The following is a 15,481-nucleotide window of genomic DNA, read 5'->3' as shown; positions in this document are numbered from 1 at the left end:
ACAGCATTCTCACATAGGTTTTGGTTTTGTCCAGGTGGGTCAGGGCAGAATGTAAAGCTGTGGAGATGGCGTCCTGTAGACCTGTTCAATCGGTAGGCAAACTGGTAGGGATCCAGTGTTGGGGAGAGGCAGGACTTAAGGTGGGCCGGAACTAGTCTTTCAAATCACTTCATGATCGTGGGGGTGAGTGCGACAGGTCGAACTTCATTCAGGCTAGAACCAGATGACTGCTTCAGCACCGGCACAATGGTTGCGGTCTTGAAGCACGTTGGGACCACCGACTGGGCTAGTGGGAGGTTGAAAATGTCAGTAAAGACCTCAGCCAGCTGCCCAGCACATGCTCTGAGCACATGCCTGGGGACGCCATCAGGACCAGCAGCCTTGCATGCATTCACCCTGCCCAGTGCTGACAACAATTCTGTGGTGAACAGGCTGGGGGGGGGGGGGGCATCCGGAGATAGTTCAGCTTTAATGGTTGCTCTTTGTTGTCCCTGTCAAAGCGAGCATAGAACCTGTTTAACTCGTTTTCAGACTCCTTATCAGAATAGAGGACTGACCCAATTTACACAAGTGCATTTAAATTCATGATGACTCTACATTACTCTACATCCATTCCTCAATTATCATTAAACTCTTTCAATGCTGCATATCGATGGCAAGACAAATCCTTCACCCAGGTTTTATCAACATCAGGCCAGTGATGTCTGAGATATCCAGTGTGTAATTTCCTTGTGCAATTGTATTTTTATTTTTTAAATGTAACACTAGTTTAAATGAACAGTAGTACATTTGTTTTGTGTACTTTACTCTGTTTAGGGTACAGTCCTCACTATTAAAATGCAAAGGTCAACTTTAAATTTTGTGTGAGTGGGATTTTGTGTCAATGGGGATTTGTGTGGTGGGTCTAGCTTTTAAGAGTATGAAAACAATGGGAACATAATAATATCCTCTTATTCATTCCCCTTCCAGTTTTTTAAGACACTGCTGCCATTTCGCAGTGCTCACCTAGGACTCAGCTCGACTGCCCCTCTCTACAGGAAAATGTACAACTCATGCCCTTATCCAGACAAAGAGTGGTGAGAGCTGCTGGAATGTCGATGTAGCTTCTCTCAATCAATTTAATTTCAATTTAAAGGCTTTATTGGCATGGTAAACATTTGTTTACGTTGTCAAAGCAAGTGGAAAATAACCAAGATATGTAAAATAAGTGACAACCAAAATGAAAGTACATACAAAATCCTGTTAAACACTAGACACATTTTCAAATGAATAAAGGCATATCAACTCTCTCTTTGAGAACGGTGCTTGAGATTTGGTGCTTGGAACTCAAGCGTAGTGGAACCCATACCAGCCAGGTTTAAAATGTACAGATGTGTAACAGAAGTAAAATATGATCTTAACTGTTGATCCACTGCTTGAAATTTTGCAATTGTTCCCTTTGGGATGACTCGACAGGTTGGCACCTCAATAAGGGTGATCGCATGTGTTGTGAAGCCGAGGACCACTAGTTTGCGGCCAAGTAGGGCAGACGGACTGTCAGAGCAGGAAGCTAAACCGTTTGCAGCAGAACATTGACCTCGGTTTGACACTCATAACAAAAGCCTGTGCTAAATGGCACGTGTTTTCCCGCTTGTGTTCCCTCCAGGCATGAGTGTGATGTGAGGAGACCGATGCCTCTGTGTGATTATATTGGCATGGTGGAAACCTTATCTAGCTACCAGGTTCTGTCGAAGGAGGAACCAGTGAAAGCCCACAGTTTCTCCCTGGAGTTCCAGAAAAGGTACACTTCAAAATGCATGTGCTTACAATTATTTGCATGCCGGAATTGTTGCATTAATTGTTTCTTGGTCATTTTCTAGCATTTATTTTACAAATCCTGTTCATGTCATGGGACTAATTTGGATATTTTGTTTTGCATACAGTATCTTGTTCATGTTCTCATGGCTTGGGATTTGGGATTCAGGGGATTTATTTATGCCACAAATGGATTTGTTGACAGTGCCAGGGAAAGCATGGATTGCGGTCATAACTTGTGTATAGACTTCATGCAAGCAAAAGAAAGTAGCTTCAGTCTCTCACTCCTTGTCACTCCTCCTTTTCTGCCATAGGCTGTTTTCTGTGATGGGAGTGTCGAGTCCAGAAATAGAGGTCATAGTGGTCATCAAGTATTTATACTGGCTGGCTAGCAAACCTGCTGCAACCTGATCTGGGACAAAGAAGGCGCAATAACCTCAGACCATTTTCTTCCCTTTTAATATTTTTATATTCCATTCAGTGGCAAATATAAAACAATTACGAAATATAACTACCAGAACATGTTGTTATTATTATACATGTAAGTCATACAATTTAAAGGGGAAGAACAATCACACGATCACCCCCTTCATATTGTCAAAGCTCTCCCAAAAACATCTGTTCCAAGTGGTGGTAGGACGCCGTCAAACATTTCCCCACCAATCACAGTGAAGTTCATGTATGCAGCACGTCCTTTAGGGGAGGGGTATTGGGTCTCCTAAACCACTGGTTTGTTTGCAAGGTGGGACTTCACATACAGATGAAGATTTCAGACAGGTAATCACTGTTTTTATCTTTAATGTAAGCAGCAGAATACAGTTGCACTCACCTGGCTAGTCAAGCAACAATATTGTTGTCCTTAATGTAATTACATAATAGGCATGAAGCAAACATTAAATTATTCTTGGGACAAGAATTGTAGCAATATTCCCATCAAAGATGGTGTTCTGTATCCTTCTGAACGGGGTGTGCGTGTTTGTGTGCATGCGTGGGACAGGCCAGACAGGGTGGGAAAAACCTCACACTAACTTGGCTTAACATCACATCCACTCCTGTCCAACGCAAGAGCCATACAGGTGAACAGATCACATTATCTTATGCTGAAAGGAGAAGTGAAAGGAGTGAAGAAAAAGTAAAAGGAGAAGTGTTGAAACACATGGCCAACATATCAAAAGAACCAACGGTTCTCTCCTGAGTAGCTGATTCTTAGCTTATGCATAAGTCATTTCATCTTCCACACTAAGCCACCCACAGTCCCAATCCGCACGAACCACCGCCAAGCCAGAAAGCCCTCTGGCTCCCTATTAACACAGGCTGGGCTGGTCTGCTGTCAGCTAGGCTGTGCTTGTTAATGCAGTCCCAGGAGGAAAGTTAAAGCAACTATAGTCCCTGAAAAGAAGACGGTGCAGTAGGCATCAGATCTGATATTGGTTAGCGTGGAAGGGATGATGAGAAACCAAACTGTAGGAAGAAGGACCCAGGGTCTATTTACGAGAATCCTAATAAAGCAAACCAAGGGGAGTAATCTGACTGGGGAAAAAAAGGGTTTTCCTATGTGGTGTGCTAATGAACACAACCCAACCGTCTCAGGAAAGGTAATTTAGAGAATGCTTGTTAAAAAGTTTTGATGTTGAGGCAAGAGTCAGAGTTCAGTTGGTCTGGTACTGTATACCCACGTGGCATGTCTGTTGAGGCAGGGAACACACTACTTTTTTCGTTCCCTGATGGCAGCCTGTGGCATTTATGTTGCTGAGGCATCACAGTCAGACTGACTCCCGCTAAGCCAAATTTCCATTTCACGCACTCCTCTTACACATGCAAACATGCCAGCTGAGGCACACAGAGGGCTATAGTCTTCCCCGAAAATGTGTGCAAATGTTTCGACCTCTGACCCATTCCTGTGTTTAGAGATCTGATTGCTGTAATTACCCTGAAACTTATGTATTTTAATGAGACCTTTCTTAGATAGGGGATATTACCTTTATATTTCTTAGACAGGGGATATTACAACAGACACCACAAACTTGTACATTTAATGCAAATCCATGCGCATTATACAGCTCCTGAAAAAATGAAGAGACCACTGCACCTTTATCTTTCCTTCTCAAAAAGGTTGAAAAGGAAGGTTTTGAGTGAGGAACAGAAGGTTTAAAATTAAGAGACCACAGTGGTGGTCTCTTAATTTTAAACCTTCTGTTCCTCACTCAAAACCTTCCTCTTCAACTTTTTTGGAAAGGAAAGAAAAAGGTGCAGTGGTCTCTTCATTTTTTCCCGAGCTATATGTCCATTCGTTCATTCGTTCACTGTATATCTGGTGAGCTTAACGCAGATTCCTGTGTTCTGTCCCTATATGTTGTCCACCTCTTGCAGCACCATCACATCAACTGAAATTCTGAGTGTGGGCACATTAACTGAGCCATTAAAGGAGACTTGGGTCCTTTCTAGATGACTAATGACATCACACAGCCTCTCAAACATGCCTGAGGGTTTTTGGGATAAAGTGTGCCCGCATTAGCAATGTTTCGAAATAAATTCAGTATTTTGGTGTTTATACTGTAAAATGCTGGTTCTGTAAGATGCTGAGGGCTGAACCAGGTGACCTGTAATCGATTCATGTACAAACACTGTAAACATGAGTGAAATGTACACTCCTTTAACCGTGAGGTTGGAAGACCTGCATACATCCAATAAAAAATAAAATAATTTGAAGTACGTATTCAAGATTTCACTTGAATTAGTATTTGGACATATCTGGTAGCGAATCGATCCTGGAGCAACCACCAGCCAACAGCATCACTTCACAGCATGAGACTGACAACATCAGGGTAGTTATAACCACCACATCTAACAAAGAGTCCTCGTATCCCCAATGGAGCCATTCGCATGCTACACGAAGAACCTGTCTGCCTCTGGTATGGAAGCCTGCCATAAAGTGTCCCTTTTGGAGGTAATTCTGAAGGCGGGGTCAGACGAAATGTCAAGGACCAAGCCTATAAGGCCTGGAGTGTACATCCATTTCTGTTGTCTTGAGTAAGACAATTGTTCTAAAGTATTAAAATCCCTTTTCTTAGCAGTTATGAGCATAGTGTACATCGCCTCTAAAGCTTCGACTGGGCTCTACGTAAGTTCAGTCAGGTTGATAAATAATTTGCCCTGAGAAGTGTAGTGCAGATACTGTCCAGTCTACCAAGTGCAATCACTGTAATTGTGGCACGATTTGTCTCCTGTGCAGCAATGACGTCCATAATAGATAACAGTCCCTGAGGTTCCTCATGGATGACTGTTGCACGACAAGGAGTTGGCCTCACTCCAAGGCTTGTCTCTTATGCACTGGTTACCGGTCATTTCCCAACCCACTAACCAACGGAAAGACACTTTACTGTTCAGAAAGAGTAAATACTAACAGCTCTGGAAAAAATGAAGAGACCACTGTACCTTTTTCTTTCCTTTTCCAAAAAAGTCAAAAAGGAAGGTTTTGATTGAGGAACAGAAGCGTTCAATTTGCAGTGGTATATTAATTTTAACCTTCTGTTCCTCACTCAAAATATTATTTTTTGACTTTTTTAATATATAATATATATATATATAATATATATATATATATAATATATATATATATATATATATATATATATATATATTTTTTTTTTTTTTATTAAGTCATTTGTGAAAAAGATCCATTTTATTTTACTCAAGGACTTATGATTTAAAGCAATCATTCGTTTAAAGTGTTCTTATTTTCCATTTTCCTTCAGGGGGACCAAGGGCTTCGTGTGCTGACTGATTATTGTATACTCATGACTTGGTGTCTCTAAATCAAGACACAGGAACATTTGTGTCTGTCCCCAATCATTCTGCCCACCACAGCGTGTGCGAGAATTGCTGATGTTCCTAAAAGGTTCATCTGCTAATGTATTTCTTAATAATACTCGACACCATTCTTATTATCTGGTGTGGGGCTACTGTGCTTCTTGTCTGTTACAGTTATGGTTGTAGTAGATTATAAAATGGTTGTGGTTTTGGGTGTGGGCTGTCAGGGCAAACATGAGTGATCTACACCCATTAGAAAGGAAGGAGTGGTCATGCTAGTTATGTTTCCCTTCATGTTTGGATAGTGGATGGTTATATCAAACTGAATGTAACAAATGCCTTTTCTATTTCAAGTTTTCTGCGTAAATAGATAGAGAACAGGTAGTATTCATTCGTCTATAGCAACACGGAACGCAGGCATTCATTTGTCATTTCATAAAATGGGATTTTAACCCATCAAAATATAATACTCTGCCCACACTCTACATCCCCACATCCCTTAATCCTCTCTTGACAGACCAATATCTGGTTTACCAGAACACAACAATACTGTACAGTATAATATGTTTTGAACTGGTATTTCTAGGTTTTGATAAGCATACAGTAGAAACTTTCATTGCATTATTTTTGTTTCGGTAGTACATTCCCAAGAGAACATTTACCCAAACTGCAAGAGATTTTCCATCTAACAACGACACATTGTTTGAAAGATTACAGTTAGTGTGCTGTAACCTTTTTCTGCTTACAACTGGTTCCTATATATGGGCCCTTTCCATGATTTCTAACCCTATCATACACGCTGTAGTTGTCTGAGTAAGAAAGTTCAGGTCAATCCCCAGAAACTAATGTTTTTTATTTCCTCCTCTAAAGTTTCAGTTTAGGATTTGGGCAGGAAAAAGCTATCTCAGATCTGTTCGTGCCCTCGATGACCTCGTTACATGATTCCTCCTCTTCGTTGACTCCTCCATACCACTAGGGCAGTCATGAGCAGAGTGACCAGCACCGGCACGGCAATGAATGGCCCTAGGATAAGCATGGGAGGGTCGTGAAGCATCCTGCCAGTCAGAGCGCAGTCGTAAAAGTAGTCCCGATGGAGACGGATGAAGAGCGTGTCTATCAGCTGGTTGGGCCAGAAGCAGCGCATCTGAAGCGCCACAAAAAAGGTGCAGTTGGTTAGTTCCCTGTAAAGCCTGCAGGAGGAAACAACGCATTAAACTCAGAGGCGAAACATAGACTTGACGTCCACGCTAAAACGCAATTCTCTCTGTCGATCTCCAAGGACTCAAAGCTACAGAAAAAGCTTAAATCACGTCTTTTATGTGAATTCAAAGCGATGTATAATGTTTCATTTGAGGACAACACTGCTTTGGATGTGTCTTGTACTTGGTTGTTGAAACTTCCTGAATAAGTTAAGGAAAATAAAAATGAGCAAACAAACAAGCTGTCAAATATGATGTATATTAGGTGGGCTTGTAAAGCGATGCATAACTAGATTTCTCTCAGGGTAAAACTCTGAGCTAGTTTTCTCTCAGGGAAAAACAATTTGAGCTATTAACACCCAACTGACTTCCAAATGTGCAGACTGCCCTAACACAGATAGCATTTATATTATACTTTTTGAACTGTAACAATATATTAGAAATCCAATTATAAACGCAACACTTTTGTTTTTGCCCCCATTTATTATGAGCTGAACTCAAAGATCTATATAAAAGGCCTATTTCTCTCAAATATTGTTCACAAATCGGTCTAAATCTGTGTTAGTGAGCACCTCTCCTTTGCCGAGATAATCCATCCACCTCACAGGTGTGGCATATTAAGATGCTGATTAAACAGCATGTTATTGGCCACAATAAAAGGCCACTCTAAAATGTGCAGTTTCACTGTACAGTGAAAACCGGGATTCATCCGTGAAGAGAACACCTCTCCAAAGTGCCAGACGCCATCGAATGTGAGCATTTGCCCACTCAAGTCAGTTACAACGATGAACTGCAGTCAGGTCGAGACCCCGATGAGGACAACGAGCATGCAGATGAGCTTCCCTGAGACTGTTTCTGACAGTTTGCGCAGAAATTCTTTGTTATGCAAACCGATTGTTGCAGCAGCTGTCCGGGTGGCTGGTCTGAGAAGATCTTGGAGGTGAAGATGCTGGATGTGGAGGTCCTGGGCTGGTGTGGTTACACGTGGTCTGCGGTTGTGAGGCCGGTTGGATGTACTGCCAAATTATCTGAAACCCCTTTGGAGACGGCTTATGATTGAGAAATGAACATTACATTCCTGAAGTCAGCATGCCAATTGCACGCTCCCTCAAAACTTGCGAAATCTGTGGCATTGTGCTGTGTGATGGAACTGCACATTTTAGAGTGGCCTTTTATTGTGGCCAGCCTGAGGCACACCTGTGCAATTAATGCTGTCTAATCAGCATCTTGATATGCCTAACCTGTGAGGTGGATGGATTATCTTGGCAAAGGAAAAGTGCTCACTAACACAGATTTAGACAGATTTGTGAACAATATTTGAGAGAAATAGGCCTTTTGTGTAAATTTGTGTAAGTCTTAGATCTTTGAGTACAGCTCATGATAAATGGGGGCAAAAACAAAAGCGTTGCGTTTATTATTTTGTTCAGTGTATTTTAATGAGGACAAACATGGCCGTAGATTTGAATTTCCTCTACCACTGTTGAAACTAACTTCAAACCAATGTTGTGATGTTCAAAGTTTCCCAACTTCGTCTGCTTGTGAAATTATTTGTAATATTCTGCACACTTTCTGAATCAGCACAAGCATAAATTATAACTATAGGGAGTAACCATTTGCATAGATTAACCCACAAACCTGAACTGTTCAAGCTAGAGACACACAAACTAACATGTTTGGGCTATTCCAACTTCAAATTCTTACAAACTTTGATCAATTATAAATATATACAATTGCATACATTTAAATAAATAAACTCACTAACATTAACACTTTGCAAGATAGAGATTCCAACCTCATCATATCCAGTCAATCAATCAACATCAATCTACCGATCTCAACTATTACGTGTCATTTTATAGCAGTCACTTACTGCCAGCGCTAAAACCTAAAACAAGCTAGCAAACACATCTTATGTCTTTTCCTAATATATTATATAATATATATATATATATATACATTTACTGTCATTAAAAAGCCGTTCCCAAAAATATGTCTAGAAGTTGTCTCTAAAGATAGGCCAACTTCAGTGCTAAAATCAAACCTATGAAGTGGGAAAAGGAAAATTAGCTGCTAGAATAACTAGTAGACTTACCGCAGCTAAAAATAACTGCCATAGCTGGCACAAGGGACAAATACCGAAGCAGCAGTGAATCTCCCTATATCACACCACAGGAGCTAAAGATCAGCATGACTGACTAAAAATAATTAGAACTGAAACAATCTGAAGTACTTGTAGTCTCCTACTGTAGGTCCAGTTTTTCTAAAGTAATGTATATGGATTTCGCCTTTCGGAAAGTATTAAATGCTTGGAGATATGTAGAATGGAATGATCACCGTCTCGAATGGGGACACCTGTTCTATTCAATCGATGGTCACACGTAGCTCTGTTAGCGCTTGAAATGCCAAGGTTGTGGCTTTGCTACCATAACATTTTATCTAGGCTTTCTTCTAAGTTCCTCAGAAAAAGAGCATCTGCTAAATTACTTAAATGTTTTCCTATGCAATGAATCCTTTATGATACGAAAAATCCAGATGACTTTTGAAAAGCCTGACCCTGGTTATATAATGGGTGTTTAGACTGAAGGAGGCCAAAAAGATTAATAATTTATATTATATTCATGATTAAAAATGTTCTAAAAAAAATCTGAATTCAGTGCAATTTCTAACTCTCTTTGTTAATGGGAACCCCCAAAGTGAGTACTGTTATACTTCTAATAGAGAATGTGCTTCTGCCACACACACACACACACACAAAGAGTATACTGCATCAGGATGGCAGACAGCCACCTAGAACCTGTGTACAGGTTTCATCTTACACAAGATCAGCCTGTGCCCTAAACCCAAGAGTAGAGGGGCTGGTTTGTTTCTGCAAATTTCTCTCCCTTGCCTTTCATCAATCTCTCTAAATCCCTCATCTTATTATTACTTTCCAGAGGCAAAACAGATTTTACCTGCTCTCACTTTTCCTCTCTCACTGCATTTCCTCTCTCTTCTATTCATCTTTGGGAACAACACTTTTTCTCCCTCAGCCAACTCTTCTTCCCTCCCTCCCTAGCTCTCTTTTCATTCATTCCTAGCTGATACAGGTAGATCCCGGCGGAGAAATCTGTTTATATTATGGTGATGGACCAGTAAACATCGTTAAGGTACGGATTTAAAGCTTTTAGAAAAACACTGGCCCCTTGCGAAACTGGTGAAAATTGTAGTGTTTTTATGTACATTGCAGCCAAATAACAGAGTGAAAAAACGCCCCTATCCGATGTGACTGTATTGATTGGATGAGATGGTCAATACAGGTAATACTCACGGAAGAGTGTCGGACCAGCTGCACCACAGGCTTCGCTCCAGGGCGTCCATGTCCAAAGTGAACTGGGTCACACAGTATTCGGAGATAACCCTCTCGTACTCACTGTCACACCCGCTCACCAAGAGAAAGCTGCAAACTGCATCGGAAAACAAAAGGAACCTGTCATCATCAGATTGCAGCATAACGTGCAGTTTGATGGAATCGATGATTTAGGATCATTCTTGGCTTGGAGAGCCCAGTGGAGGGGGGAGGACCTAATCCCAGATTAGTGCTTCAACTCTGAGAGGCTTCATGAGTACAGCCCCATGATCTTGAATCAAGTCCCCTTTGTTAAGTTTTTGATTGAGTCTAGCTCAATTTTCACTTGGCCAACTCAAATGCTTTATAACATAGTCAACAAGTACTATTTTGTCTTTGAAACCAACAACATTATGAGTCTTTGAAAGAAGCAACACTTGATCTCAGGCAAATCAATATTGATTACAAACACTTCTGTTTGCATTGCATAACCAGTATATACTGCTAGGTTGGTAAGTTTTTAGCTTTACAGGTTGTTGTATTTTGAGGTTTAAAAGTTAGGATGTTTTCTGGTTGGAATATTGCAATTTGTTTTGGAATTTAGACATGAGCTAGCAACGTTTGACAGACCGATTTTGTCTGGTCAATCATAAACATTCTTGTCTTTTGGAAAACAAAAAAGTGTTCCAATGTTTAAAGACTTGCTGTTTGTGGATAGCTGTTAAGGTTATATCCAATCAGATGCAAATGCTCAGTCCTACTGTACCTGTCCTACTTTTTTTTAAACTTTTTTTATTTAATGTAAAGAAAGGCCAGTCTCTTTGGCAGGTGACTCTGAGTACAGTGAGAAGGAATATAGGCTAGAGAAACTTCACCCAGGCTAAGACCAATCCATGCCAAACCAATCATGGCAACACTTCCAGGATAAGAAAATGATGGGTCGGGGTGTCTTCGAAATACATGGCCGTGTGAACCATCTTTAGTCGTTTATTCCACATTATACAGAACTGCACTTAGAGGCCTCTGTCTAATGGGTCCCAGCAGGTCCGTATCTGTCTACAGAGGTTGCAGATAGACAACAACTCAAGCTAAAAGGGCTTTTCTCCCATAGGAACAAATACGCTGCTCCTTGAAGGAAAAGAAAGATATACTCAGATATTACAGAAGAGAGGAGGGTTTGAGGGAATTAGTGATAAGTGAGCAAGTGTCTGGGTGCCCTTGTGTATTTTCAAGAACACTTCTCAACAGTCCTGATTAATTGTGGTCTTGTTTGCAGCTGTTTATTTTGATATTTGCATTTTTGTGATTTAGTATGCAAAGTGATTTACATAGATAAAGAAAAACACTTTAGAGTGGTAGCAAATTAAAAAAGAAAATACATATTACTGGCTGTTACAAATATGTGTATGTCAACTAGATACAACACAAATTGTATTCTCTGCACACATTATGCATGTTGGTCTGTTTGTGCGTACATGGGATAATTTGGGTGTCTTTGTGCCTGTGTCCTTGTCTCTCTCTTCTCTCTTTGTCAGTGTTTTGTCTGTGATCCATGTCTGTGTACATGTGAGGAACTGAAGACCCCCCCCCAAAGATAGTAAACCTTAAGGAATGGTTTCCAAAAAGGTTTTTTGGATGGTCCCCACTAGGAAACTGTGGTTTCCAGCTTAGGTGTTAGGTTTTGGCAAATGTTTTGGATTTTTAGGTTTAGGCATTACAGGTTAGGAATGTGTTTAGGGATAGGTCAGGTTATGTTTAGGCATAAAGGGTAGGTGATGAATACTGTGTAAGCACTGTTCTTTCTGGTTTAAATTAATTCCAGCATTAGTTCTTTTTAGTAGGTACATGGTCCTCTGTACATCAGTTGAGGAAAACAAAGCAGTAGCAAGGATTAAGTATCCACTAAATGATACACGTTGTCGTACAGGGCCATTACAGGAACTCCTTGGGTTGCAACATTACAATGAAAAATATTGTACGATATCAATGGTTTTCTGAGATTAACATTAGAAACCATGGCCAACATAGTAGAAGACACTACAAGTAAAACGTTTCCCGATCGGCTTGTGCTTATGCTACTTCATTGGTGTCTGTCGAACCAAACATTTAGAATGGCAATGAGTGAAAGCAGCTGGCATGGTATTGAAATGGTGCTCGTTCCCAGGCAATACTGTAAGGCCTGTCATCAGTTCCCCTAGCTGTAGTGCATTTTTTTTGTGACACCAGCTCTGACACATGGGGAAAATAACCAGGGGTGAGAGGGAAGTGGAACTGCAAAGTGTCCCAAATGACAGTTACATGGAAATGACCTCTAAACTGGATAGCAAAACCCACAGACTGTTCCTGTAAAAGCACAACGTTTCCTCATTAATAACCTTTGATTTGAGTTCTCTTAGTCAAATGTAATTTAAGAGCCATCTATAATTAGGTTATTATGGTCATTCTATACTCTTGTGGGTAAAGTGTTGCCTGGCTACCCTCCACATCAATCTGACCAACTGACGTTTATTTTCCATGATGTGTTGGCATTAGGAAATCAAGGCTGTTCTCTCTTTCCACAGCTATGCGTCCAAGGAAGTGCCAATTAAGCCATTTTTAACATAGATGTTTCAGTGAGATGCTGGTTTTCTGATTCCAACCATTGAATAGGTACCCAAATCTATTGTTAAAAAAATGAAATTGCAATGAAGAAAATTGTGTGGTGTACAAGACAGTGAAGATTCCAAGGATTAGGGTTTGGTGTGGTGAGGTTTGTGAATTAGTTTTTTCGTTGACAGTACTCAACCTTACATTTCCATTCAATGGCAACATTCCATATCTTAAAAAACAAACAGAATGTCGATCTGAGAGCACTCAATTGCCTTTGGCAGAGATAGAAGTCAGGTTAATCGTTTAGCAAACACAAATTCTCACATAACTTCTCTCTACTCTGTGTTTGGACTATACTGATCCCAAACATCATGGTTAACATCGATTTTGGTGCTCTTTGTAAAATGTAACTGATGGTAAAAATCGGTTTGAAACACATTAAAACATTCATAGCTGATGGCCTCTATATCTAGTTAAGTTGTTTTGCAATCTTAACAAAAACAGAACATCTATATTCTACACAGTAATGTCAGCAATTGCTAAAAAAAAAATTCGCCACAGATTAAAAGAGTTATGAATCTTCTACATCCTTAGTTGGTTCTCTTTTGCCTCGCTCCCAGATGATTTCTACAATGGAAACACATTTTAGCCATCAAAATGCTATGGTAACACAGGACAATGTTATCATAGCTTCCCTGATTTGTTTTACACTATTCAGTTTTTTATTCATATTATTTCTGTTGACAAACAACTCCAATGATGGACGTTTCGGACTGAATGCATTGATCAAAAGAGCAGTGGAATTAAATGAAGGGTGAATTGCCAGGCAAGATAAATTGAGGACAAGCAAAATAGATTAGAATAAAATGCATAGTGCCCAGTTTAGCAAAATAGATTAGAATAAAATGCATAGTGCCCAGTTTATAGGAAGCTTATTAATTCACATTGGTCAGATTTTTCAAAATGTTTTAAAAGTATACTAAAATGTGGTAGTCTACAAAAAAGAAACTAAGATAATGAATGTCTCTGACTTTGGACGGTTCATGCGATATCCTTCTGGGTGACACTGCAATGTGAGCAAAAAACAAAAGCAAAGAAGGAATACCACTAAATAACCTAGGCCTACCATAGCCTGCATTATGGATCACATCACACTTACCCGCCACAAATAAAACAAGGATTAATTTTGTCAGCGATATATAATCCAGACCCATATCTTCTTTTTTATTGTAAGAGATGCGGAAGTCATCCAAGTTCTCCCTTCTTTTCTATTCGTCGGTGCATACATGGGTTTTTTCTTCCAACTTCATTGCAATAACTGATTAATCAAATGAATGTGCCAACTTAAGTTATTGTTCGCGCCAAAGGCTAATTTCAGAGCCATTTCGTGGAAACATCCATAAATCATTTGTTAAATTCAATCTATAAAGAATATAGGTTTTTACTTAGCCACAACGGATATAAAACTTATTCTGTTGCTGTTTACGTGGACAGTCCAGCAAAATGCATTGAGCGCGCAGGACATTTGAGACACACTGGCTTGACAAAGCGCATAAGCACAAGAGATCGGTTTTATTCGAATGTTGTATAGTCAGTTCAGCGATTTTCATTATAGTTTTGACAGTATTTTAAAGTGAATTGTCGTGTAGGCTACATCAGTTCTCTAACACGAGCGTTTAGTCTTCCCTAATTATTCATCGGTTGGTTTATCCCATTACTGATAACGCTTGATTATGCAAAACGGATAATTTATTAAACCTGACACAATATCAATAATTCGTAGATTCTTCAGTGTCCTTTTGTGTTGGTATGCTGCCATCCAGTGTTTGCAAGCTTCTTCTAAGTGCGGTCAAAGCTGTGTAGGCTTGCTACAGCACTGGTATTAACCCATGAAATACCCTTATACCTTTATTTGCATGTGAGTTAAAGCGATATGAAAACCTAGTTAACACAGAAGGCTCGAAGTGGATTCAGACGTGACAATTCATTTTGTCATCTTAGACCCTCTCCAAGCGGCTTGTTGTTCATTGCTTTGCGGTTTTCTCATAACGATATCCACTAGATGGCAGCAGATAACAGGAGATTACTGAGGCTCACGTGTGCCGTCGTACGGTTAGTTGGATATCAATTACTCTCATTCTACTGAGTTTGAAAATAGACGCACGTTCATCGCAAGATATCTGCTCGCACATATCTATCTACTTGTATAAGTATTATGGGTATATATATATATATATATATATATATATACACACACACCTAAAGGATTATTAGGAACACCATACTAATACTGTGTTTGACCCCCTTTAGCCTTCAGAACTGCCTTAATTCTACGTGGCATTGATTCAACAAGGTGCTGAAAGCATTCTTTAGAAAAGTTGGCCCATATTGATAGGATAGCATCTTGCAGTTGATGGAGATGTGTGGGATGCACATCCAGGGCACGAAGCTCCCGTTCCACCACATCCCAAAGATGTTCTATTGGGTTGAGATCTGGTGACTGTGGGGGCCATTTCAGTACAGTGAACTCATTGTCATGTTCAAGAAACCAATTTGAAAGGATTCGAGCTTTGTGACATGGTGCCTTATCCTGCTGGAAGTAGCCATCAGAGGATGGGTACATGGTGGTCATAAAGGGATGGACATGGTCAGAAACAATGCACAGGTAGGCCGTGCATTTAAACGATGCCTAATTGGCACTAAAGGGCCTAAAGTGTCCCAAGAAAACATCCCCCACACCATTACACCACCACCAGCAGCCTGC

At 40.2% G+C, this 15,481-nt stretch overlaps 2 protein-coding genes across 2 annotated transcripts in view; one reads left to right on the top strand and one right to left on the bottom strand.

Moving 5' to 3' along the window:
- The window catches only part of LOC105023182, a 41,069-nt gene extending 38,400 nt beyond the window's left edge, over positions 1-2,669 (top strand). Inside the window, exons 7-9 of the mRNA XM_034289805.1 lie at positions 970-1,076; positions 1,646-1,780; positions 2,109-2,669. Of these exons, the coding sequence (XP_034145696.1) occupies positions 970-1,076; positions 1,646-1,780; positions 2,109-2,205 (339 nt within the window). The 3' untranslated portion in view covers positions 2,206-2,669. The remainder of the gene's footprint in view (positions 1-969; positions 1,077-1,645; positions 1,781-2,108) is intronic.
- A 2,780-nt stretch (positions 2,670-5,449) lies between these two features.
- LOC105023140 (receptor activity-modifying protein 1) lies at positions 5,450-14,281 on the bottom strand. The gene is made up of 3 exons (XM_010892095.4): positions 13,877-14,281; positions 10,111-10,246; positions 5,450-6,794 (listed from the first exon to the last, which is right to left on the bottom strand). The coding sequence occupies exons 1-3, from the start codon at positions 13,929-13,931 to the stop codon at positions 6,539-6,541; spliced, it is 447 nt and encodes a 148-aa protein (XP_010890397.1). The 5' UTR covers positions 13,932-14,281; the 3' UTR covers positions 5,450-6,538.
- Between the last annotated feature and the right edge of the window lie 1,200 nt (positions 14,282-15,481).

The sequence above is a fragment of the Esox lucius genome, chromosome 22 (genome assembly GCF_011004845.1).
Source record: "Esox lucius isolate fEsoLuc1 chromosome 22, fEsoLuc1.pri, whole genome shotgun sequence".
In the NCBI taxonomy this organism is placed as follows: Eukaryota; Metazoa; Chordata; class Actinopteri; order Esociformes; family Esocidae; genus Esox; species Esox lucius.
This window is presented reverse-complemented; position numbering and strand designations above follow the sequence as displayed.